The sequence below is a fragment of the Balaenoptera ricei genome, chromosome 1 (genome assembly GCF_028023285.1).
Source record: "Balaenoptera ricei isolate mBalRic1 chromosome 1, mBalRic1.hap2, whole genome shotgun sequence".
NCBI classification, from domain to species: Eukaryota; Metazoa; Chordata; class Mammalia; order Artiodactyla; family Balaenopteridae; genus Balaenoptera; species Balaenoptera ricei.
Window position 1 is genome coordinate 31,610,410 of NC_082639.1, and position 24,980 is coordinate 31,635,389.

The 24,980-nt window shown below is 45.1% G+C and overlaps 2 protein-coding genes across 3 annotated transcripts in view; one reads left to right on the forward strand and one right to left on the reverse strand.

Annotated features, from left to right (window-relative positions):
* Positions 1-24,980, reverse strand: part of RHBDL2 (rhomboid like 2) — a 97,996-nt gene that overhangs the window by 34,372 nt on the left and 38,644 nt on the right. Inside the window, exon 1 of one of the 2 annotated variants that reach the window (XM_059919424.1) lies at positions 18,852-19,066. The exons of the other annotated variant lie outside the window; for it this stretch is intronic. The gene's annotated coding sequence lies outside the window, so the exon portion shown is untranslated. Of the gene's footprint in view, positions 1-18,851; positions 19,067-24,980 lie in introns of those variants that run through there. 2 annotated transcript variants of the gene reach the window in all.
* LOC132349054 (peflin-like) lies at positions 23,645-24,723 on the forward strand. The gene is given in 1 exon segment (XM_059897166.1): positions 23,645-24,723. A coding segment is annotated over 1 exon segment (873 nt). The 3' UTR covers positions 24,518-24,723.

Consider the following 24,980-nt stretch of genomic DNA (forward strand, 5'->3'; position numbering starts at 1 on the left):
TCCCAGGGATGCAAGGATTCTTCAATATACACGAATCAAACAGTGTGATACACCATATTAACAAATTGAAGAAGAAAAACCATACGATCATCTCAATAGATGCAGAAAAAGCTTTTGACAAAATTCAACACCCATTTATGATAAAAACTCTCCAGAAAGTGGGCATAGAGGGAACCTACCTCAACATAATAAAGGCCGTATATGACAAACCCACAGCAAACATCATTCTCAATGGTGAAAAACTGAAAGCATTTCCTCTAAGATCAGGAACAAGACAAGGATGTCCACTCTCACCACTGTTATTCAACATAGTTTTGGAAGTCCTAGCCACAGCAATCAGAGAAGAAAAAGAAATAAAAGGAATACAAATTGGAAAAGAAGAAGTAAAACTGTCACTGTTTGCAGATGACATGATACTATACATAGAGAATCCTAAAGATGCCACCAGAAAACTACTAGAGCTAATCAATGAATTTGGTAAAGTTGCAGGATACAAAATGAATGCACAGAAATCTCTTGCATTCCTATACACTAATGATGAAAAATCTGAAAGAGAAATTAAGGAAACACTCCCATTTACCATGGCAACAAAAAGAATAAAATACCTAGGAATAAACCTACCTAGGGAGACAAAAGACCTGTATGCAGAAAACTATAAGACACTGATGAAAGAAATTAAAGATGATACAAACAGATGGAGAGATATACCATGTTCTTGGATTAGAAGAATCAATATTGTGAAAATGATTATACTACCCAAAGCAATCTACAGATTCAATGCAATCTCTATCAAATTACCAATGGCATTTTTTACAGAACTAGAACAAAAAAATCTTAAAATTTGTATGGAGACACAAAAGACCCCAAATAGCCAAAGCAGTCTTGAGGGAAAAAAATGGAGCTGGAGGAATCAGACTCCCTGACTTCAGACTATACTACAAAGCTACAGTAATCAAGACAATATAGTACTGGCACAAAAACAGAAATATAGATCAATGGAACAGGATAGAAAGCCCAGAGATAAACCCACGCACCTATGATCAACTAATCTGTGACAAAGGAGGCAGGGATATACAATGGAGAAAAGACAGTTTCTTCAATAAGTGGTGCTGGGAAAACTGGACAGCTACATGTAAAAGAATGAAATTAGAACACTACCTAACACCATATACAAAAATAAATTCAAAATGGATTAGAGACCTAAATGTAAGACCAGACACTATAAAACTCTTAGAGGAAAACATAGGAAGAACACTCTATGACATAAATCACAGCAAGATCCTTTTGATCTGCCTCCTAGAGAGATGGAAATATAAACAAATGGGACCTAATGAAAATTAAAAGCTTTTGCACAGGGGCTTCCCTGGTGGTGCAGTGGTTGAGAATCTGCCTGCTAATGCAGGGGACACGGGTTTGCGCCCTGGTCTGGGAGGATCCCTCATGCCGCGGAGCAACTAGGCCCGTGAGCCACAGCTGCTGAGCCTGCACGTCTGGAGCCTGTAGATGAATGGATAAAGAAGATGTGGTGTGTGTGTGTGCATACACACACACACAGGAATATTTCTCAGCCATGAAAAAGAACGAAATCTTGCCATTTGCAGCAACATGGATGGACCTAGAGGGTATTATGCTAAAAGAAATGAATCAGACAGAGAAGGACAAATACTGTATGATTTCACTTATATGTGTAATCTAAAAATCAAAACAGGGACTTCCCCGGTGGTCCAGTGGGTAAGACTCCAAGCTCCCAATGCAGTGGACCCAGGTTCAATCCCTGGTTGGGGAACTAGATCCCATATGCATGCCACAGCTAAGAGTCCACATGCCGCAACTAAAGATACCTCATGCTGCAACTAAGACCTGATGCAAGCAAAATAAATAAATAATAAATAAAAAGTAAAAAGTAAAATAAAAAAAAAACAAATGAACAAACACAACCAAACAGAAACAGAAGTCATAGATACAGAGAACAAACAGGTGGTTGCCAGAGAGGTGGTGGTGGGAGGAGGTGAGAAAAAGGTGGCAGATTAAGAGGTACAAACTTTCAGTTACAAAATAAATGTCACAGATATGAAATGTACAGTGTGGGGAATACAGTCAATAATTATGTAATAGCTTTGTATGGTGACAGATGACAACTAGACTTTTCATGGTGATCATTTTGAAATGTACAGAAATAACGAATCACTGTGTTGTATACCAGGAACTAACAGTGTTGTAGGTCAATTATGCTTCAAAAACAAAGTCATACAAAACGAGTTCAGATTTGTGTCTACCAAAGGGGTGGGTGGGAGGGGGAATTAGACGAAGGTAGTCAAAGGGTACAAACTCCTAGTTATAAGGTAACCAAGTACAAGGGATGTAATGTACAACATGATAAAGATAATGAACACTGCTGTACGTTATAAATGAAAGTTGTTAAGACAGTAAATCCCAAGAGTTCTCATCACAAGGAAAAAAATTTGTTTCTATTTCTTTAATGTTGTGTCTATATGAGATGACAGATGTTCACTAAACCTACTGCGGTAATCATTTTGTGATGTATGTAAGTCAAATCATTATGCTGTACACCTTAAACTTAAAAAAAATAAGATAGAATAAAAACAAAGTCATATCTATGAGACCTTTGCTGGACCCTAAAGTCTCAAGCACTGTACTATTTCTTCCCTCCCCTCGTGGCCTAGTGTCTTGAAGGAGGAGTTTGTATCCACTAAACATCTTATCGTCTGCATCCCCCATTGAAACTGCTCTGCTGAGTTATGCCCTTAAAACAAGTCCGCTTCAGTCATGATGTGAGTCCTAAGGAAGTGTGCAGAGCACCCCAGTCTCTTCAAAGCACATCCTCATGCAAATTCTCACGTACTCCTCCTAACAATCCGGGAAGAAAGAAGACAAGCAGTATCTTCCCAATTCTCATCTTCACCCTTCCTAACAGAGCTTCCTGTTGCAATCCCTTCATCCCTGCCTTTCATCCCAACTATATTCCATCGCCTGGCTTCCTTCTCCCACTCCCCAGCCACAGGCCACAGAGGATCCTCTGCACACTTCAATGACTCTGTCGTGCTGCAACTGGACTTCTCTAACGTGGTGGAGAAAGACACAGTGTCAGGGTCACTAGAGGGCAGGTACACAGGCTAGACAGACCTGGAAAGTGGTCATGTCTTATTTTTATGTGCAACCCCAGACAATAGCCCTGGACCTGGGAACATGAGCCATAGAATGGGGGTTGCCAGGGGCTGGGAGACAGGGGGAATAGGGAGTTATATGTTTAATCGGTACTATACAGAGTTTCAGTTTGGGAAGATGAAAAAGTTCTGGAGATGGATGATGGTGATGGTTGTACAACAGTGTAAATGCAGTGAATGCCATGAATTGTACACTTAAAAACGGTAAAAATGGTAAATTTTATGTCATGTATATTTTACCACACACACAAACACACACAAACTAAACAATAATATTAAATTTTCAAGGTCACTGTGAAGACTAGATAGATTATACTGTTTGTCACCAGCATGGGCTTAATCAACGGTATCCAATGCTACTGATGTTTTCAGCTTAGTCCAGTGTATCTAAACTTCCTAAATGGCCCAAAATAAAGTTTTTCACTGGAATTTTTTTTTAAAGTCATGAGCCATAGAGCCAGATGACTGGGATTAAAACACAGCTCTACAACCTATCAGCTGTAAAGTAACCTTAAGTAAGTCACTTAAATTCTCTGAGCCTCAAATTACATTTTTTAAGAATTGTGGTAAAATAAACATAAAATTAACCATTTAAAAGTGTACAATCAGGTAGCATTAAATACATTTGCAATGTTGTGCAACCATCACGACTATGTAGTTCCAGAACTTTTTCATCACCCCAGACAAAACCCCCATACCCATTAAGCAGTCACTCCCCATTGCCCCCTCCCTCCAGCCCCTGGCACCCACTAATTTGCTTTCTGTCTCTATGGATTTACCTATTTTAGATATTTCATATAAATGGAATCATAAAATATGTGGCCTTTTGAGTCTGGCTTCTTTTACTTAGAAAAGTCTTCAAGGTTCCTCTGTGTTGTAGCATGTATCAGTACATCATTCCTCTTTATGGCTGAATAATATTGCATTGTATAGATAGATATACAAACAAAACCATATTGTTTATCCATTCATCTGTTGAAGGGCATTTGGATCGTTTCCACCTTTTGGCTACTGTGAATAGAGCTGCTATGAACATTCCCATACAAGTTTTTATTTGAATACCTGTTTTCAATTCTTTTGAGTATATACCTAAGAGTGGAATCACTGGGTCATATGGTAATTCTATGTTTAATTTATTGGAAAATCTTCAGATCCCGTTTTAAAGTCAGGATCATGATAGCACTTACCTCATAGCATTATGGGGAAAATGATTTGAGACAATGCATGTAAAGCACTTAGAACAGTTTCTGGCACATAGTAAACACTCCACAATTATTAGTTATTACTGGCTATGGATGGATGGATGAGTGGGTATGTGGATGGATGGATGGACAGATGGAAGGGATGGGGCTGAGTCTGGGGTCTATTTTCACGCTGCAAGTTACTAGGAATCAGGTCACAATTCATTTTCAAATGTATTCCATTAGGCAAGGTCCCACATTACAATAGGTTATATCCAATAAATTTAGGGAAGAAGAGAATTCCCCTTTTATTTATTTTTCCCCAGTAACTTTGCTGAAAATAAAGGCTTCTTACCTCCCACTCACCCAGCCTCCCAGGGTCAGACATTAAGTCTGTAGAAATAACTATTTTATTAATTTTCCTTGCATATTGATGAGTATTTATAGTTTCTTTCATGTCTCATAAATGGCAAAACGAGTATGGATTTAAGATCAGCAGCTCTTGGGCTTCCCTGGTGGCGCAGTGGTTGAGAATCTGCCTGCCAATGCAGAGGACACGGGTTCGAGCCCTGGTCTGGGAAGATCCCACATGCCACGGAGCAACTAGGCCCGTGAGCCACAACTACTGAGCCTGCGCGTCTGGAGCCTGTGCTCCGCAACAAGAGAGGCCGCGATAGTGAGAGGCCCGCGCACCGCAGTGAAGAGTGGCCCCCACTTGCCGCAACTAGAGAAAGCCCTCGCACAGAAACGAAGACCCAACACAGGCAAAAATTTAAAAAAAAAAAAAAAAAAGTAAATTAATAAAAAAAAAAAAGATCAGCAGCTCTTAAACACAAATATTAAGGCATTTTTAAAAATAAGTTCAATTAGGAGTGATTAACATTGTGCTAATAAGCCCTATTGTAAATTTAAATATCATACATGATCATTTCATGAAGAAAGTTCCACATTGTGAATAACACAACTTTATATCTATAAAAGGAGCTAGAAAAACAAGGATTACATTTCCCCGCAATTTTTCTCTTTTTTTCCAGATTTCAAAATTTCCAGAAATGTTACGACTTCAAGCCCATCATTTTAGGTATTTTAGTGAAATACGTTTCCTGTGCTGCAAAGGTATCTGACCCATTCAGTTTAGCTAAGACTCACTGTGTGTCTGCTTTCTTCCTTGGCACGTGCAGTAAAGGGATCTGACGTCTAGACCTACCTACTGTAGATTCCAGAAATAGATGAATATGTTGGTAGTGATCGTGGCATTTTGATTTGACCTCTCTTCTCGGTCAGACACTGTTACGCTCTGACTTCCGTACCTGTCTGCGTGCCTGTTCCTTGAGGACAGAGGCCTCTCTCTGGTTCATCTCATCTCCAGCATCTAGTGCTTGATGTTCACAGGTGCTGCTTCTAGTCTGACATTCCCCATCCCTGCCATTCCTGTTTATCTTCTGCATCCACACCTGAGTTTCTGAGCACAATTCACCACATTGGAAACATTACTGACCAGATTGGCAACAGTAAAAAAGACTGATTCATACTTACAAGGCTGTGTGGAAATGGGTGCAGTTTATGAGGTGTAAATTGATGCAGCCTTTTCACAAGGCAATTGGGCAGTATCTATAAAATATGAAACGCGTATACCTTTCAACAGAACCTTTCTACTTCTAGAAATCTATGCTACAAATGTATTTGAGCGAGTACTCAAGGCTATCTTTCAAAGATGTCCAGAGCAGAACTATTCAGAGTAGTGAAAAATTACAAAGAACCTGAATGTCCTTTAATCGGGTTGTTGTATTTTCTGATAGTTCTACTTCTTAGGTAGTTCATCCTTACACTGTGCTGAAATCTGCTCACCAGCCCTTCTGCTCCTGGGTCCAAGGTTTCCCTCTCTAGGGCCTCACAAAGCAAGTCTAATCTAAGATCATGTCATTAATTGTGTCGGTGTGGCCTGTATACTCCATGGGTTCTATAGGTCATAGTTGGGATAGAATATCTGAATTTTCTAGATTACCAGAATTTTCAGAGGCTCAGTTTGACAGCACAAGAGCCTCAAAACAAGCCAGCAATGATTACAACACATTATAGTCTCACAGAGATATAAAAACATTCACAGCTATCAAATTATTTACTTGGTCACTCTCATCACAGTGTTACTCACTGAGTGAAATTGTTTACTACACTGACTGTGCTTTCTTACTCATTAAGCAAAGATCATGCAGGTTTCTTGAGCTTTCTTTAATGTTGACTTGATATTATGCCTCACCTCCTACCTCTTATCTGCAGCAAGTGGCTGCCAACTCTTTGTTGAAATACACACGTGCGCACACACACACACACACACACACATTCAGATCAAAAGTGGGTGGCACTGCCGTGAAATGTTCTCATCCTACCCTTAGGGAACAACTGGGGGTAGATTGTTAAAAAGAATGTTGGAAGAGTAGAAAAGACTCATAGCCTTCTGGTTAAAAATGGAGACGTTCAAGAACCAAAGACCTTCCCTTCAAGCTAGAAATTATTCTTAAGAAGAGGAAAAGTGGAAAGAACTTTCCTACTTCCTGACCTTACCTGCTACAAGCATTGCTCGTGTTACAAGTCATGGAGCCAGTGTGTTGGCCAAGGATTGGAAAGAGCAGGCTGTGCTCATTTATCCAGAATAATCATCTGCCTTTAAAAAAAAAAAAAATCTGTAGCAAAAGAGATTTCCATAAGAAGATTTAGGACTCCCCTGGCAGTCCAGTGGTTAAGACTCTGCACTTCCACCGCAGGGGTCGTGGGTTCAGTCCCTGGTGGGGGAACTAAGATCCCGCATGCCACGTGGTGTGGGCAAAAAAAAGATTTACACAGGAGACTCGACATTGGCAAGGGATTTTTCCAAAGACCTTTTAGGTGCCCTCATTCACTATATACTGATATGGACAGAGTAAAGGGACAAAGTAGATAAATAGCTATTTCCACCAGAGGATTGTAAGTAAAGAAAAAATTATGGGAGACCCCTGTAAGTTAATGATCACTCAAGAAAGCAGGTTTGCTTAACCATAAAACCAAGCAGGCTTGCTTAGCAGCAAAACCATGCTACAGAAGCATGAGACATGCCCCAAAACAATAATACAATGGTGGCATGAGACCCACATCCTGTCCAGTGAGCTCAGTAAGTTAACGACCCTTAGGACATGCTCTCTGCACACATAAAAAAACAATAACTTATGGAAAGGTGACATTTCAAAGTGAAAGACCCTCATTGTACTGAGACCTGAAATAATTTTTCCATAGTGCCATGACAGTCCCGGCTTGACCACGTAGGGACAAGAAAACTCCCCGCCCCAACATAGAGGAGGAGCTGATGATGGAAGTGTGATGTCTACTCAAGAATGAGGAAGGTGGTCTTTTCCTCCTCCCCGCTTTTCCTTTGATTATAAAACTGTAGCTCACTGAGTTCTTCCGGCACGGCACCTTCTCACCCGCCTGACTGTAAGCATCACAAGCGTCCTATTCTAATAAATCACTTCTTATCTATCACTTTGCCTCTCACTGAATTCTTAATGCACTGAGACATAAAGGACTGGAGGTCCTCAGAGCCCCCCGAAATGCCACCTAGCAGTTTCAATACCACATAGTGTCTCCCAAAATTGTTATAAATTATAGCCAGAAAATTTTAAGTCAATGACTTCCATAACGGAGCAGGACCCTATGGGGCCTTCCCGGGACAGACCTCTCCCTCATATCCTCTGCTTTAGCTCCTCTCTGAAGTACCTGGATAATAGTATCTGATGCACATTTCCTGAGTTGTTTTGCAGATGCTAAAACACCCACCAAATGGAAGACGTTAACTACCTGATGATTGTGACCACATAGTCCCCAGGCCTACTGGAGCCTAAGGATTGATAATGTTAACTCCTGTGATTACCACCCTGTTACCTCACCATCAGAGAATTGTGCACCAGCTGATCACATACCTTGGGTCACCCCTCCCTCACCTTGCCTTTAAAAAATGCTTTGCTGAAACTCATCGGGGAATTCAGGTGTTGTGAGCCCTTGCTGCCCTGGACTCCTTGCTTGGTGCCCTGAAGTAAACACTGCACTTTCCTTCACCAAAACCTGGTGTCAGTAGATTGACTTTAGCGTGTAGGCGAGACAACCCAGGTTTGGTTCTATAACACTTCAGCTGTATTCTTTTGATAACGCATGTAATGGTCATTTGTCAGTTTTCTCGGCGAATTCCTCATCTCATGAATCTGGGTGGGCAGCAGGGACCACTTCCCAGTACAAAAGCTAAAAATGCTCAGTACTCACTTTTCCAGGTCCTTAGGCAGCTAGAGCTCAGGTATGTGACCTAGGCTTGAACAATCAGCTGCATTTGCTTAGAATTTTGGGGACTGGAGCTGGGGATGGGGAAGATTCTGACAGCAGTGCACTTTAAAGTGGTGGCAGCAGTATCTGGTGTCCATCCAGCCTTGCCATTGGAGTCAGTGTGGCACCCAGAATCCAATGCCAGCTGTGTCTTTGATGCAGGCTGAAGCAATGAGCACGCAGCAGCGACAAGGGGGCTGTCTTTGCCTACCTGGCTCTGTGATTTTGGTGTACTTGTAGGTGCCTGGTCTCCGTGTGTTTCTGCTTATTTCCCAAACTTTGCTTCCTTCCAGTGATTTTGTGATCTACCATGATATTGTGATATACTAAGAAATACATATTCGGTCTTCATCCCCAGCTCCAGGCACTGATCTCCTAAAACCCTTGGAATTTCCTGAGTGATAGGGGTGAGAGGAGTATCTTTTGTTATTCATAGTAAGTTTTTTTCAACTGTACTTGAGTTTATGCTAATGAAGTGATTCTTAGAGGGGGGGACCCGGTTGCCAGAGGAAACAACCATGTGATTAGAGGGTTGGAACTTTCAGTCCCCACCTGTGGGAAGGGGAAAAGGGCTCGAGATTGAGTTTAATGACCAATGGTCAATAATTTAATCAATCATCCCTATGTGATGGAACCTCCATACAAATCCTAAACAAATGGGTTTGGAGAGCTTCCAGGTTGGAGAACAGATCAAGGTGCTGGGAAGGTGATGCACCCAGAGAGGGTGCGGAAGCTTTGCATCCCATCCCCTTGCCCTATGCATCTCTTCCATTTGGCTCCTCCTGCGTTGTAATCTTTATACTAAACTGATAATAGTAGGTAATGCCCTCTCCTGAGTTCTGTGACCTATTCTGGCAAATTATAGAACACAAGCGGGGGGGAGGTCACAGAAACCCCGAATTAATAGCCATTTGGTCAGAGGCACCAGAAGCCCAGGCTTGCAGTTGGCATCTGAAGTAGGGAGCAGTCTTGTGGGACTGAGCCCTTAATCTGTGGGGTAGCCAGTGTCAGAATTGCATGGTGTGGAAAACCCACACATTTGGTGCCAGAAGTGTGAGTACGATGAGCGAAATAGATTTTTTAAATTTTACTACCCAATGGGCATTCAATAAAATTCACTTACTGGTGTAGTCAGCCAGAATCAGAATCAGAATCCCTTGCAACCAAGGACCTAACTACTACACCTGAATAGCCAAGAAACTCTTCTAAACTCTATCTGGGGTCTTCCTGTTGCAAGCTAAACTCATTTCTTGTTCTGTGTCTGGGAGACACAGTGTAGGGACAGCACAGAACTAGGGGATCTGTTTTTCGGTCTCACTCTGCCACTTCCGGGATGTGTGACCTGGAGCAAGTCCCTTCCCAGCTCTGAGCCACAGTCCTCTCACCTGCACAGGGAACACTGGGGACTAGACCAGCAGTTCCCCACACTGGCTATGCCTTAGAATCCCCTCAGGCATTTGTTTTTCAACATTTGCTTTTATACAGATTCCTGGGCCCCAGTCCTGAAGAAACTAATTTAATAGATTTAGTAAATTTCTGACACTTATACCAGTGAAGTGGAGGCCTCAGCACCTTTGAGAACCACAGACAAGGCTCTCCAAGGTCCACTCCATCTCACAATCTCTGTGATCTTCCAACGGAAGGCAGACAACAGTTTTATTGGTGTATTCCTCATGCCCAGAAAGTTCCTGGTGCACAGGTGTTCAGAAAGTACTTGTATCTGAGTAAAAGTTAAACAAACTCTCTGCAACTTTTATGTAAATCTAAAATTGTTCCAAAATATGAAGTTTATTTAAAAGAATACTGGAAGGAAGAAGGAAAGGAGAGAGGAATTCCACGTACACCACGTTAACTAAGAGTTTTGTGTTCCTTTATATTGAAAAGCACCTCCCCTCACACTTTTCCTCTGCACACGCCCTCCCCCCTCCAACATCATTCTGCCATCACTGAGCTGTCAGAGGAGACCTGCAGAGCCACCATGCCGTAGGGGTTACAAAAGGGACTGTCACCTGTCTTTGAGGAGCACCAGTCCTTGTGCTTGGCACTGTGAAGACCCGAGTTCTACTTCGCTCAATATCTTACAGAATTATTGTAAGAATCAAATGAAAGAGTTGCCATAATAGCGAGCGCCTACTGTGTGCCAGGTTCTGTGCTAAACACTTTACGAGCACTCACTTCATTGCTGCTTACAACAACCTTGTAAGGTGGGATAATAACATTCCCATTTTATGGATAAGGAAACTCAGGCTTCCAGAGTAACTTGCTCAAGGTCATACAGCTAGTGAGGAGAAGGCTAGGACAGGAGCCTTTGAAGGGGTCTGACTCCAAAGACCCCGTGTGTTGCTCTGCCCTGTCATCTCTAGGTAACAAGGTAAGAAGTGTGCATATTTATTCTGATTATTTTCATCCCATCCTTCCCTCTTCCCTAACCTCCCTCTTCTTCTTCCAGCTCCCCAAACAGGCCCAGACTAGACCCTGAGAGTTCCCAGATGGGAGCTACAGAAGAACTGGCAGGCAGGGCTGGGAATCCCCACCACCCCCATTACTGCCACAGGGAATCAAGATGGAGACAGGCATCCAGGAAAGGAAAAGGATTTGATTCTCTGAGAACCCGAGGACTAAGTCAGGCTCACCTTCCCTTCTTCACCTCACTCAGGAGAGCGCTGCCAAGGGCACCAATCTTAGGACAACTCCCCTTTGGCAGAAGAGGCTTTCGATCATTCACTTGTGCTGTTTCCCAGCTGCATTCAAACAAGTAGGTTTCAAACATCTGAATTGTGTTTTTTTTAAACAGCTGGCCTACCCACTCATTGGTACCAGGGAGGCCCTTGCAGAGGCCGAGTCCAGCCTTGATGTGGCCAGGGTGCCCAGGAGGCTGGGCGACAGACTAGGCTGGGTGTGCCCAATTGCTGCCCAGCTGGGCCTAATGGGGAGACTTCTGATGGTGTTGCTAGGCAACCTGGTAATTGGAGAGGCCACATTGGCCTCGGGGCCACAGAAACTAACAGCCTCCTTCATCACACTGCAAACCATTATTATGCCCCATCCCAGAGGCCTGCAGCAATCACTCTGTGGTTATAGCCTGAAAGAGTGCTTTTTTAGCTCCAGAAATTAAGAACCAGCTTTTCAAATTTATGGGTTTGTGGTTGTGGTTGTTTTCTTTTTGCTACATCTCTGAGGATACACCTGAAACAAATAGGCAAAGGATTTTAAAACAGAAAAAGAAAAAAATGCCTTTGCAAACCGCCTTTTCCAAAAGTTTTCCTTCTGAAGCAAAGCACACTTGCCCTCAATTGTGAGGGCAGCTAAGGTAGGGAATCCCACAGCTGTGGCTGCGGTTCCGCGGGTGGGGGCACCAGGACCTTGGTCACGTACAAGACTTCTCAGTGGAATAACTTTTGTGTCTCTCCCATTCAAAGACAATCATGATACCTCCCCTTCCCAATCCACAGAACCACTTTCACTTGTGGGGATTTGTTTGTTGGTTTGTTTGTTTTTTGTTTTTGTTTGTTTTTTTAATTTTCAGCCATGCCATGCAGCTTGCAGGATCTTAGTTCCCCAACCAGGGATCGAACTTGGGCCTGCGGCAGTGAAAGTGCTGAGTCCTAACCACTGGACTGCCAGGGAATTCCCATCACTTGTTTGTTTGTTTGTTTTTTAAGATTTTTCTTTTTGATGTGGACCATTTTTAAAGTCTTTATCGAATTTGTTACAATATTGCTTCTGTTTTATGTTTTGGTTTTTTGGCCACGAGGCATGTGGGATCCTAGCTCCCCGACCAGGGATCGAACCCGTACCCCCTGCGTTGGAAAGTGAAGTCTTAACCACTGGACCACCAGGGAAGTCCCACTTATGTTATTTTGATGAAGCCTCCCAGCTGCCTTGTGAAGAAGACACCATTTTTATTCCCATTTTACAGATGAACGACTAAGGCAAAAAGAGGCACCCATGATTGCACACCTAGTCACAGCAAAGCCAGAGCAAAATCCCATTCTTCTGAGGCTAGATCCTGAGCTGCTCTACTATACCCCACTGCCACCCCACAGAGCTATTTAAGATATTACATATATTTGTGTACTCTATTATAATACGAATAATAGTAATAATAATACGTACTGGTGTAGAGACAAAAACTTCATCTTGTATCTCATGCTATCCTCAACACATCATCCTTATTGATTGTGGTCAGGCTTTCAGAGCTGCCTCATGTACACTAAGGAATAGAGTCTGGAAGAATTCCCAAAGACAGACACACTATTTAACTAGGTTAATGACCTAGCCCACCAGAGCACGGCGCTCGGCAACAATCCTCCTTAATTCAAGGAGTTGGCTCTGTTTGATGACATTATGATACTGTTTCAGTCCCTTAAGTAAGGAGGCAGAATCATTGCTTTCATTAGATATTTCCAGGTATTTTTCAAAAAGGCTTTCACTGCCTCATCTACAATGTTTCTTAAATAACGGTCCATTGATAATGACCAACTGTGCTGATCTGCACAGGACTAGGGATTTCTTGGGATATGGGACTTAGGGTGCTAAAATCAGGATAGTCCTGGGCACACCAAGGACAGCTGGTCACCACCTACCTCAGAATCATCTGGAGAAGTCAGGTGAAGATGGCTGGTTCTAATCCTAGGGCAGTAGTTCTTAACCCTGGATACACATCAGAATTGTCTGAGGAGACTGTAAAACAGTGTTGATGTCTGAGCTCACCCTGATCAGTGGAATTAGTGCCTCTGGAGCTAGGGCCTGGGCACTGGGATTTTTTAATGTGCAGCCAAGACTCAAACCCCCTGCCCTAGAGATTTGGATTCTGGGCTGGGGTCTTGCCCAGGAATCTGCCTGTCTCTTTAACAGCTTCCCAGGGGATTCTCATATACACTATGGTTTGATAACCAATGAATTCTTATGTGATGTGTGACTTCATTGGACAACATACCCTGAATGCCTTGTATATGTTAGGCTCTGGAAACACAAAGAAAAAAACAAAAACAAAACCACTTCCTGTTCCCCAGGCCCTCCCTATCCAGTGGGGAATAAAGACTATAAATTGTTCCAACACAGTGTACAGTAGTCCCCCCTTATCCACAGAGATACATTCCAAGTCCCTCAGTGGTTGCCTGAAACTGCGGATAGCACCAAATCCTAGACATACAATGTTTTTTTTCCTATAGGGTACATACCTATGATAAAGTTTAATTGATAAATTAGACATTAAAAATAATAACTAATAATAAAATAGAATAATTAAAACAATATACTGTAATAAATTTATGTGAATGCAGTCTCTCTCCAAATACCTTATTGTACAAATTTAATGCCTTTTCCACCTTAATTAAGCACTTATCACGCTCTGTGGCTGTAACTTTTGCAGTTTGAGGTGAGACAGCAAAACTAGCACGAAGTTCTTTTTCCTTCTTCACAATTTCACAGACAGAAGATTCATTTTTACCATAGATCTTAGCAACCTCAGCAACGATTTTTTTTCTTTCCTTATTTACTTTTTTGGCCACTCCATGCAGCTTGTGGGACCTTAGCTCCCCTACCAGGGATGCAGAGTGCCCCTGCAATGGAAGCAGAGTCCTAACCACTGGACTGCCAAGGAAGTCCCCATTTTTCTTTCCTTATTAAGTCGAGAACTTTCACCTTTTCACTTAAAGGAAGCACTTTATGGCTTCTCTGTGGCAGATCCAAATTGCCAGCATTACTACTCTTGTGCTTTGGGGCCATTATTAAGTAAAATAAGGGTGACTTCAGCATAAGCGCTGCGATACCTCAACTGATAACCAAGACTGCTACTAGGTGAACGGGCAGGGTACACTGGACAAAGAGATGATTCACATCCCAGGCCAGATGGAGCAGGACAGCTCGAGATTTCATCAAGCTATTCAGAACAATGCACAATTTAAAACTTATGAATTGTTCATTTCTGGAATTTTCCATTTAATATTTTCAAACCAAGGTTACCTCAGGTAAGTGAAACCAGGGGAAAGCAAAACCGCAGGTAAGAGGGCGAGACTACTAAACTGTGGTTTAGATTTAAAAGTGGGTCAACATCATCAGGGTAGTTGTGGTTATTCAGTTTCCAGAAGCCCAGTGTGGCAGATTAGAGATGGAGCATATTACTTGCCATTCCTCCAGTAAAAGGTGGGTTTGTTTCCCAACTTTGAATCTGGGCCAGTCCTGTGACTGGTTTTGACTGATAATGCGCAGCAGAAGTAGTGCTGGGTACCTCCCAAAGCCAGGCCTGGAGAGATCTGCAGTCCCACTTTTGTTCTTCTTAGAATGCTCCCTCTTTGAAGCCTGACACCATATAAGAAGGTCAACCTACACTGAGGCCACCATGCCATGAGGAAGCCCAAGCTACTCACACGGAGAGAGAGGCCACATAGAAGAGCACCAAGGTGCCAGACCTATGAGTGAAGCCTTCTTGGACCTTCCAGCCCAGCTCAGCCACCAACAGAATACAGCCAAGGGAATGACCCCAGCTGACACCACATGCAGCAGAACTGCTCAGCTGAACTCAAATTCCAGACCCACAGAATCATGACAAAATCAAATGGTTGTTGTTGGAAGCTACTACGTTTCATGGTGATTTGTTATACAGCAATAGCTACCAGCACTCCTCAGGAGAACTAGAAGACGACATGACATCCCAGACCATTCTGCCTTCCCATTAACACTGTTCATCTTCATACCCCTCAGCAGGGTAGACTGCAGGTGTCTCACCTGCCAGAGCCTCCCAGTTAGTCTCCATCTCTGCTTCCGCTCCTGCCCCCCTTCCAAAACAAAACCAAACCATAAATCAGAGTACATCAACTCTCTGCTTAAAAATCCTTCAGCGGTGTCCCATTGTCTTCAAGATAAATACAGGATCCTTACTATGGCTGATAAATGCTGCGTGACCTAGCTCCTGCCTTCTTTGTAGCCTTCTACCACTCCCCCAACATCTCTGTGCTGCTGCCACGGGGCGTCTTCCTGTCTCAGGCACACACCAAGCTCTCTCCCGCCTCAAGGCTAGCTCCTTTTCGGGCCTCTCTGAAGTGGCAGGCCAACCTCCGCCCACCCCACATTCGCTATCATATCCCCCTGCTAACTCACTTCTAGTACTTAACACTATCTAAAAATATCTGGTTTGTTTATTTGTTGTCTGTAAGCTCCAGGAAGGTAGGAAATGTTTCTTTTTTTTACTCCATCTAAAGGTGCTTACTAAGTGTTCGCTGAATAAACCATCAAGTAAGTGGAAGAAGGAAGGAAGGAGGAAGTTTGGGGTCATAGAAAGAGCACTACAATTACCGCACTCAGAAAACCCTGGTTCTTGCTCCGGTTCTGCCCCCTGCTTACCTCCAGGCAAGCCACTTCACCTCACCTGATCAGGATCCCCACCATGATGCGCCTGGCCGGTGATGCTATTTATGCCATACACCTGTAGTCTTCATGTTTTTTGCTCATGAATCCCCATAAGAATTTTGGACAAGCTATGTTACTCTCATACATTTTTAAGTCAACAACTAAAATTATTTCTCACAAATTAAAATTGGTTCCAAGACAGAATTTTCTGGCATAGTCTTTATTAGAGACACGCTTTAGATATATCTTCATCCAAGCCTTGGAGCTACAGATTTAGCCTGTTCAGTTTATGGAAAATGCCTACCATACAATCCAATTGTCAAAACCAGTCCTCACTGTCAAGCCAGTGAGTCAAACCAGAATAATTTTCTGTCTATGAGAGAATCCACCTTCATTTTTTTTCTTGTTGCCTTTAATTAATTAATTTTTTATTGAGGTATAGTTGACTTACAATATTATGTTCGTTTCAGGGGTACAACATAGTGGTTCAAAATTTTTATAGATTATATCCATTTAAAGTTATTATAAAATATTGGCTATATTCCCTGTGCTATACAATATATCTTTGCAGCTTATTTTTCACAGAGTAGCCTGAACCTCTCAATCTCCTACCCCTATCTTGCCCTTCCCCCTCCCCCTCCCCCTCCCCTCTCCCCACTGGTAACCACTAGTTTCAGCCTTACTAAGCCCCATGCAATTCCAGCTCCCACCCTCCACTAGGCTTTTTCAGGAGCATCTCCTTCTGCTAGAATATCTTCTCTCTCTAATTTGTTCTGGGAAAGGCCTAACACTGTCTTCAAGACTATCCTAAACCTCCTCCGCAAAGCCTTTTTAAGCATCTACCGTGTGCATGCCATGGTGCTAGGCACTGGATGCAGTAGCGAACAAAGCAGACATGGTAAAATTAAATGCCACTCTTAGTCCCCTCAGCAACCTCTGCTCCTGTCTAAGGTACAGTTGTCTTCTTTGTATTATCACTGTCTCCTCCACAAGGCTGTGAAAGCCCTGAAGATAGATTCTTAATAGGGATTCTTCATCTTTGAATCCCTATTATGGAGCCCACAGAATGCATCAATTAATGTTTGTTGAATTCATTTACTCACAAAGGATTCACTGAACATTGCTCTATCAGGGACATATAGGGTGCTTGTTATAAACTGTGAACACAGACATGGTCCCTGCCCTCTTGGGACTAACAGAGCACTTGACTAAATGAATGAAATATGAATGAGTGAATTAATAAACGAATCAGGGAAGGAGTGTGCTCTTTCCCACTTGGATGAAGCAGCCCAGAGCAGGAGATGTACAGGAAGTGGGAAGCCAATGTCTAGGAAGTTGGGGGAATGCTGATGCCCTTTTGTTCTTTCTGATACACAGAAGCTTGAAGGACAGCAAGGAGTTAAACAAAGCCCATGGAGTCTAGAGTCTGAGCTAGATTTGAATTCTGGATGCACTACTTATTACCCACGTGACCTTAGGCAAATCCCTTTGTTTGTTTGTATCTTCATTTCCTCATCTGTAAAATGGGGCTGTTAATAATGTAACAGGGTTATGATTAAATGAGATTATGCATTTAAAAGCCTGTAACTTGAGGCCAGGCAGAGTTGGTTTTAGGAACTGGTAGTTCCTATCTTTGGCTCGGTGTGAGTATGCAAATTCAGAAACACAGCAGGAGAGCCTTCCTTTCCTTCCAACTAGAGGTTCCAGCCCTGGCAGGTGTTCTTACCTCAAACCGGCAGGAGGCGCTTTCCCTATTCAGCCCCTCCCTTCACCACCACCTTCTTCACTCCCAGCTCAGTGTTTCCAGGTCTGCCCAAGTGCCTTCAAGGCCACGGGTGTCTGATACATCTTTACAAGATAGAGAAGGTGGCAGTTAGGGAGGGGCATGGCAGGAAGGGGGCCAAAGAAGAAGGAAAGAGTAGAGATGTTTCTTGAGGCCCCACTGTGTGCCTGGCACTCGGCTTGGTGCTTGACATGTACCTTCTCGTGTCATCTTCATAACAATACTATTTAGAGATACGGAAACTGAGGCTCAGGAAGAGGTGGGATATAAATCCAAGTGTGTCTATGACTCCAAAATGAGTTTCCACTCTGCCACGCTGGCCACCAGATTATAGACGATCACTACACATTTGTGAAATAAATTTCAGTTTTCTTATTCCCAGGAAGAGAGGAAATTCTGTGTCCCACCCCAAACTAACCCCACCCCTACCCAACCCCAGCCCTACCCACCAGAGAGGATCCAGCCACTTGCTCAAAGAACGATGAATAAACGAATGAATAGTAACAGATGAAGGAGTGAACAGAATCCCTCAGACACCCGTACCAGGAAGGAGGAAACAAATAACCTTGGAGACTTGCTGTGCAGGAAGAAGCCAGAGATGTCTCCCCTGGCTGTGGTCTCCGGGGCAGAGGTCCGGCAGCGCAGGAGGACTAGCATCTGGCTCAGCTGGAGGGAGGAAAAAACTGGGAGGCAAGTCACTGAGGAGAATGGGATGAAGGGAGAGAAAGAAGGCCAGTGATTGACCAGCGCTGGGAGGCGCAATGGCATTACCTGGTCCTCCGGCCATGGGGGAGGGGGGTGAGTCAGAGCCAGCCCCCTGACTCCTGGCCCAACGTGCTGCCAACTTTTAAAATGAAAGTGGCAGGATCCCAAGCGGCCACTCGTGAAGGCTACTGCGGAAGGAGGCTGCCAAGGGGGCACCCCACGGTTGGCTCTGGGCCTCGGACTCTCCCCACACCCGCCAGACAGAGGGACCCGGTCCGCCAGCTACCAGCTCACGCAGCTTACCTCGGGGAGGCCAAGGGCCGTTCCAGGCAGGACAGGCTGCTCCCCGTGTTCCAGGCCAAGGGACTGCCTCAGCTGCCCTGAAGCTCCCTCCCTGCCAGGCACTCCTAGGTCCCTCCCCAAACTAAAATCCTCCGCACAGGTTCCCTCCGACCCAGCCCCCGGGGGAAGGAGCCCGAGGAAATCCGCTCCCAGCCCTGAGACGGGCCTGGGCCGGTCCAGCCAGCTCGGCAGTCTCAGCCCTGGGCTGGCCCTGGATGAATGAGTTCTCTCGCTCCGCCTGCCTGAGTCTGAGCCAGAGAGCCTGTGACCGCCCCTTTGCTCTTTCTCGCTGGCCGAGGCCCTGAACTCCGATCCTCTTCCAAGTCCTACCCTCCTGGGTCTCCTGCCCGGCGTTCTTACCTCTCTGGGGAAAGACCTCAGCAGGAGGACTTCTTTCTTTTCCCGCCTTCCTATTTCCTGATTCTTCTCACTGGCTCAACTCAACAAGAAGCCGGAGGGCAAGAGAGCTTATTGATGCAATCCACAGGGGTCAGCGCCCCAAGACACGGAGCAAGGCAGAGCCGGGTAGAGAGAATGGATGGTGGGAGGGCGACTAAGGAAAAAAAAAAAAACAGTCTTCCCTCCTGTGTTTCTCCGTTACTCACATAGGACTACCACACAACACTTCTGACACCAGATGTGTGGGTTTTCCCCACACCAAACAATTCTGCAACAGCAGCTGGGTGTCCTACAATTTATCTCAGTTCTGACATGATCTACCTGAAGAGAGTGTCAAATCCCACAGGTGAAGGGCTCAGACTGCCCTCCACTTCAGAAGCCAATTGCAAGAAGTAGGTCCCCAGCTTACCCACAACTTCTGTCCAATTTAGCTACAGATCAGAGGTTCTCGTGTTCCCTTCCTGAGATATATAGGGCGAGGTCTGGGAGGGTCCCAAGCACAGGAGTTTCTGTCCCCGTGGAGTTGGGATGTACCACCCTACCGCTAGGTGGATGTGTTTACCAACCTGGAAGGTCCCCGAACCCCCTACTATTGGGATTTTATGGAGGCTTCCTCACGTAGGCACGATCAATTATTAACTCCATTTCCAGCCCCTCTATCCTCTCTAAAGGAGTGGAGGGAGCCGGGTTGAAAATTCCAGTGTTCTAATACTGGCTGGGTTTTCCTAGTGACCAGCTCCCATTCAGGAGCCCACACAGAGCGGCCTTGTTCGAACAAAAGATGCTCCTTGTACTCTTATCTGGACTTAGGAGTTTACAAGGGTTTTAAGAGCTCTGTGTCAGGGACAGAGTCAAAGACCAAATATTACAACAAAAAGATGCTTGCAGCGCTCTTATCACTTAGGAAATTACAACAGTTTTAGGAGTTCTGTGCCAGGAACCGGGGGCAGAGACCAATATATGTATTTTCTAGTATCTCACAGAGGGGAAGCAAACAGCTGGGAAAAAGATATTTAGGAGTGGCACAGAAATAGCAACTGAAGCCCTGGGAGTGGATGAGATCACTCAGGGAGAGAGACCAGAGAAAGGAGAAAAGGAAATCTAGGACAGGACTCTGGGAAACACCAAGGGACATGCAGAGCATAGAGCAGGGGAAAGAAAGAGGAAAGGCCAGTAGTGAGAGCCAAGGATTTGAGTCAGTTCGAGCTGCTATAACAAAATACTATAGACTGGGTGGCTTAAACAACAAACATTCATTTTTCACAGTTCTGGATGCTGAGAAGACCAAGATCAAGGTGCTGGCAGATCAGTGTCTGGTGAGGGCCCTCTTCCTGGTTTGTAGATGGCCACCTTCTCGCCGTATCCTCACATGGTGGAAAGCAGAGAGAGGAAGCAAGCTCTCTGTTGTCTCTTCCTAGAAGGGCTCTAATCCCATCATGAGGGCTCCACCCTCATAACCTAATTACCCCCCAGAGGCTCCATGTCCAACACCATCACACGGGGGCTTAGGGCTTCAACACATGAAGTGGAGGGAGAGGGAACACAATTCAGTCTATAGCACCAGGCATCCTGTGCACTACAGGGATTGAGCAGGAAGGTCATAAAAGCAGATGAGAACTGGAAGAGACAGAGCAAGTAGGCTGAAGGGGGAAGGGGTGGCACTTGGAGATGCCCCAAAGCACTAGAACCTTTTGTCAGGAGCTTAAGGAAGTTGCACCCCATCCCTATTTTCTAACTAAAGTAGGTGGCAAGGTCACCTGTTCGGAGTTAGAGGGAAAGAGGTTCAACCAAAGATTGAAGGAAATTGTCAAATGTTTGAAAAAATGGTTAGGACGAGAGAAACATGACCAAAGTAATGTAGAGGCTCACAGAGGGGTGGTGAGAACCCAATCAGAATGACACAGATTAACAAAGAGGCAAGAGTGAGGGGCCCTCAGGGAGTGAGAAACCAGGGAAAGCAGATACTGTCCTGAGTGATATGACATTAAGATCATTGCGAAATGGATGAGACTCGTGGGGAATGCCACCAACACCACAGGCTCCCAGGACTGGAGGGAGTTTTCCCGTAAGACGGGAACTGTCTACAGAAAGAAGGTCCTGCTCGAAAGGACCGAGGGCAGCCATAAAAGTGCAAAGAGCATCTGAAGCCAACAGTGGCAGTGCTGGGTCGCAGAACTGCACAGGGACAGTGGCTGTGCCTGGTCAACTCCGGTACCCAGTTCTCCCCACCAAGTAAAGCAGGACCCAGGCTGCCGAAGACACCACTCACTGAGCAGTCCAACCCTCCAACCAACCTCCCTTGTTCTTCTTTCACCCTCAATGAGCTGCTTCCTGATTGTGATTTGGCTTCCCAAGCTGTGTGATTTCAGAGAGCAAAGGTGTCTGCCCACACCCAACACACACATAAGTTAGGGAGCTCTCAGAGAGCAAAGCCTGTATCTAATTTATCTCTGTGTCCCCAGCACCCAGCACAGGGTTCGGCATTGAGTTGGGGTTCAAAAAGGTATTTGAAAAACAGATCTGGGGAGGGCTGATATACTCTTAAATACATTTTGTAAATTAATAAATTCTCATTCAGGGTTTGTACATTTGTTGCTTATGATCTCATTCATGTGGATCAGTACCTACAAATCATTTTGGTTCTGAAATATTGACAAGCTCATGTTTCTAAGCTTGAAAAATTCAGAGCCTGACCTTGGACTGTGGTGAACGCCAGGGTCATATCCCCACTTTTAAAAATTTATTTTATTGAAGTATAGTTGACTTACAATGTTGTGTTAATTTCTGTTGTACAGCAAACTGATTCGGTTATACCTATATACTTTTTCATATTCTTTTCCATTATGGTTTATCACAGGATATTGAATATAGTTCCCTGTGCTACACAGTAGGACCTTGTTGTTTATCCATCCTTTATATAATACTTTGCATCTGCTAATCCCAAACTCCCAATCCATTCCTCCCCCACCACCCTTCCCCTTGGCAACTGCAAGTCTGTTCGCTATGTCTGTGAGTCTGTTTCTGTTTTGTAAATAAGTTCATTTGTGTCATACTTTAGATTCCACATATAAGTGATATCATATGGTACTTGTCTTTTTCTTTCTCTTTTTTATAAATTTATTTATTTATTTTTATTTTTATTTTTGGCTGTGTTGGGTCTTTGTTGCTGTGCGCAGGCTTTCTCTAGTTGCAGCGAGCAGGGGCTACTCTTTGTTGCGGTGCGCGGGCTTCTCATTGCAGTGGCTTCTCTTGTTGCGGAGCACGGGCTCTAGGTGCGCAGGCTTCAGTAGTTGTGGCACGCAGCCTCAGTAGTTGTGGCTCGCGGGCTCTAGAGCACAGGCTCAGTAGTTGTGGTGCATGGGTTTAGTTGCTCCACGGCATGTGGGATCTTCCCGGACCAGGGCTCGAACCCATGTCCCCTGCATTGGCAGGCGGATTCTTAACCACTGCACCACCAGGGAAGTCCTGTCTTTCTCTTTCTGACTTACTACACTGAGTATGATAATCTGTAGGTCATGTTGCTGCAAATGGCATTATTTCATTCTTTTTTATGGCTGAGTAGCATTCCATTGTATACAAAGATCATGGCCCTCTGGGGTCAGTGAACCAGCCTTCTTTGTAAAGCACCACACCTAGCACCATCCCTCCTCACCCAGCCAACATCATGAGACTTAGAATATCTTTTCCCTGGGAATTCCCTTGCAGTACAGTGGTTAGGACTCTGTGCTTCCTCTTCAGGGGCCTAGGTTCGATCCTTGAACGGGCAACTATGATCCCACAAGCCTCACAGCCAAAAAAAAAAAAAAAAGTATCTTTTCCCATTTAGATTTTGCATTTGAAATTTCTACAACTGTTTGTGTGGCTTTTTTTCCCCCTCCTACAGCTATTAGCTGCTCTGGCAAAGAACATAGTAGGGTGGTAGATAGTAGGGTGGTAGGACTGATTCGGGTTTGGGTGCTACAGGAAGACAAGGGCCAAGTATCTTTCCAGCTCACCACACCCAGCTCCTCCCCACACCATCCCTCAAGACTTTGGCTGTCATATATGTAATCCATGCCCAGCATTGGTCTCAGTGACTGGACCACAGAAGGAGGACATTTGACTCAGGCTGGGCCAGTTCGTTTCCTTTTCCTAAAAATTGGCCATAGGGGAAGAGAGACTCTACTCTGTTTCTTCTTATAGCTGTAACTAAAAGAAGTTAACCTGGGAGCTGCAGAGAGCTCCTTGTATTGAGATGCGGGGTAAAGTAAACTTTTCTTGGAACTCTGAGCTTGCCACAGTGTATGGAGAAAATTCCAGTCTTTCCCCCCGTGTGTCTCCTCTTCTACTCACACAGAACACTTCACAGAGTCGCCATGGCCAGCTACCCCTATGGGCAGGGCTGCCCAGGAGCTGGAGGACAAGCACCTGGAGCCCCTCCGGGTAGCTACTACCCCGGACTCCCCCATGCTGGAGGGCAATATGCTAGCTGGGTACCCCCTGGTGGCGGATATGGAGGAGGTCCTGCCACTGGTGGGCCTTACGGACCACCAGCTGGTGGAGGGCCCTATGCACACCCCAACCCTGGGGGGCTCCCTTCTGGAACTCCAGGAGGACCATATGGTGGCGCGGCCCCAGGGGGCCCCTATGGACCACCACCTCCATATTCCTATGGTGCCCAGCATCCCGGGCCTTATGGACAGGGACCACCTCCTCCAGGTGGCACCACTCCCAATGTGGATCCCGAGGCTTACTCCTGGTTCCAGTCAGTGAACTCCAATCACAGTGGCTATATCTCCATCAAGGAGCTGAAGCAGGCCCTGGTCAACTCCAACTGGTCCTCGCTCAGCGACGAGACATGCCTTATGATGATAAACATGTTTGACAAGACCAAGTCAGGCCGCATTGATGTCTACGGTTTCTCAGCCCTGTGGAAGTTCATCCAGCAGTGGAAGAACCTCTTCCAGCAGTAAGACCAGGACCGCTCGGGCTCCATTAGCTACACAGAGCTGCAGCAAGCTCTGTCCCAGATGGGCTACAATCTGAGCCCCCAGTTCACCCAGCTCCTGGTCTCCCGCTACTGCCCGCGCTCCGCCAGTCCTGCCATGCAGCTAGATCGCTTCATCCAGGTGTGCACCCAGCTGCAGGTGCTGACCGAGGCCTTCCGGGAGAAGGACACAGCTGTGCAGGGCAACATTCGGCTCAGCTTCGAGCACTTCGTCACCATGACAGCTTCTCGGATGCTATGACCAGCCCATCTGTAAAGTGGGGAGTGCACCAAGGGACTTTTCCTGGCTCCTAGGGCGGGAGAAGCATGTGGGCCTCTCTTCATTTCCTGCCCTTCCTAGAAAAAGAACTCTCCCTTGCCTGGTTCAGCATTGTTCCCAAAGAGGGCTGGGGGTCTGCGTCATAGCCACCAAGCAGTGGGGAGCTGGGCTGAGGCCACACAGGTAGGGGTCTGACCTAGGAGAGGACTGGAAATTGAATGTCCTTTTACAACCCTGAGTATTTAAATGGCACAGCCTTGCGCCAGGTGCAAGAGATGCTGGTCATTGCAATGGGGTTAGTGTCCAGTCAGCTGACTCCAGCCTCTAGCTTTCCCTTCTGTGCCCTGACGCCAGTGGTAAGTGTTCATCAGCCTCTTACCATTAGCACCTGCGTTCCCTCACCCATGCTGTCTTGTCAGATGAACCCAGTTTCTCCAAAATGGAA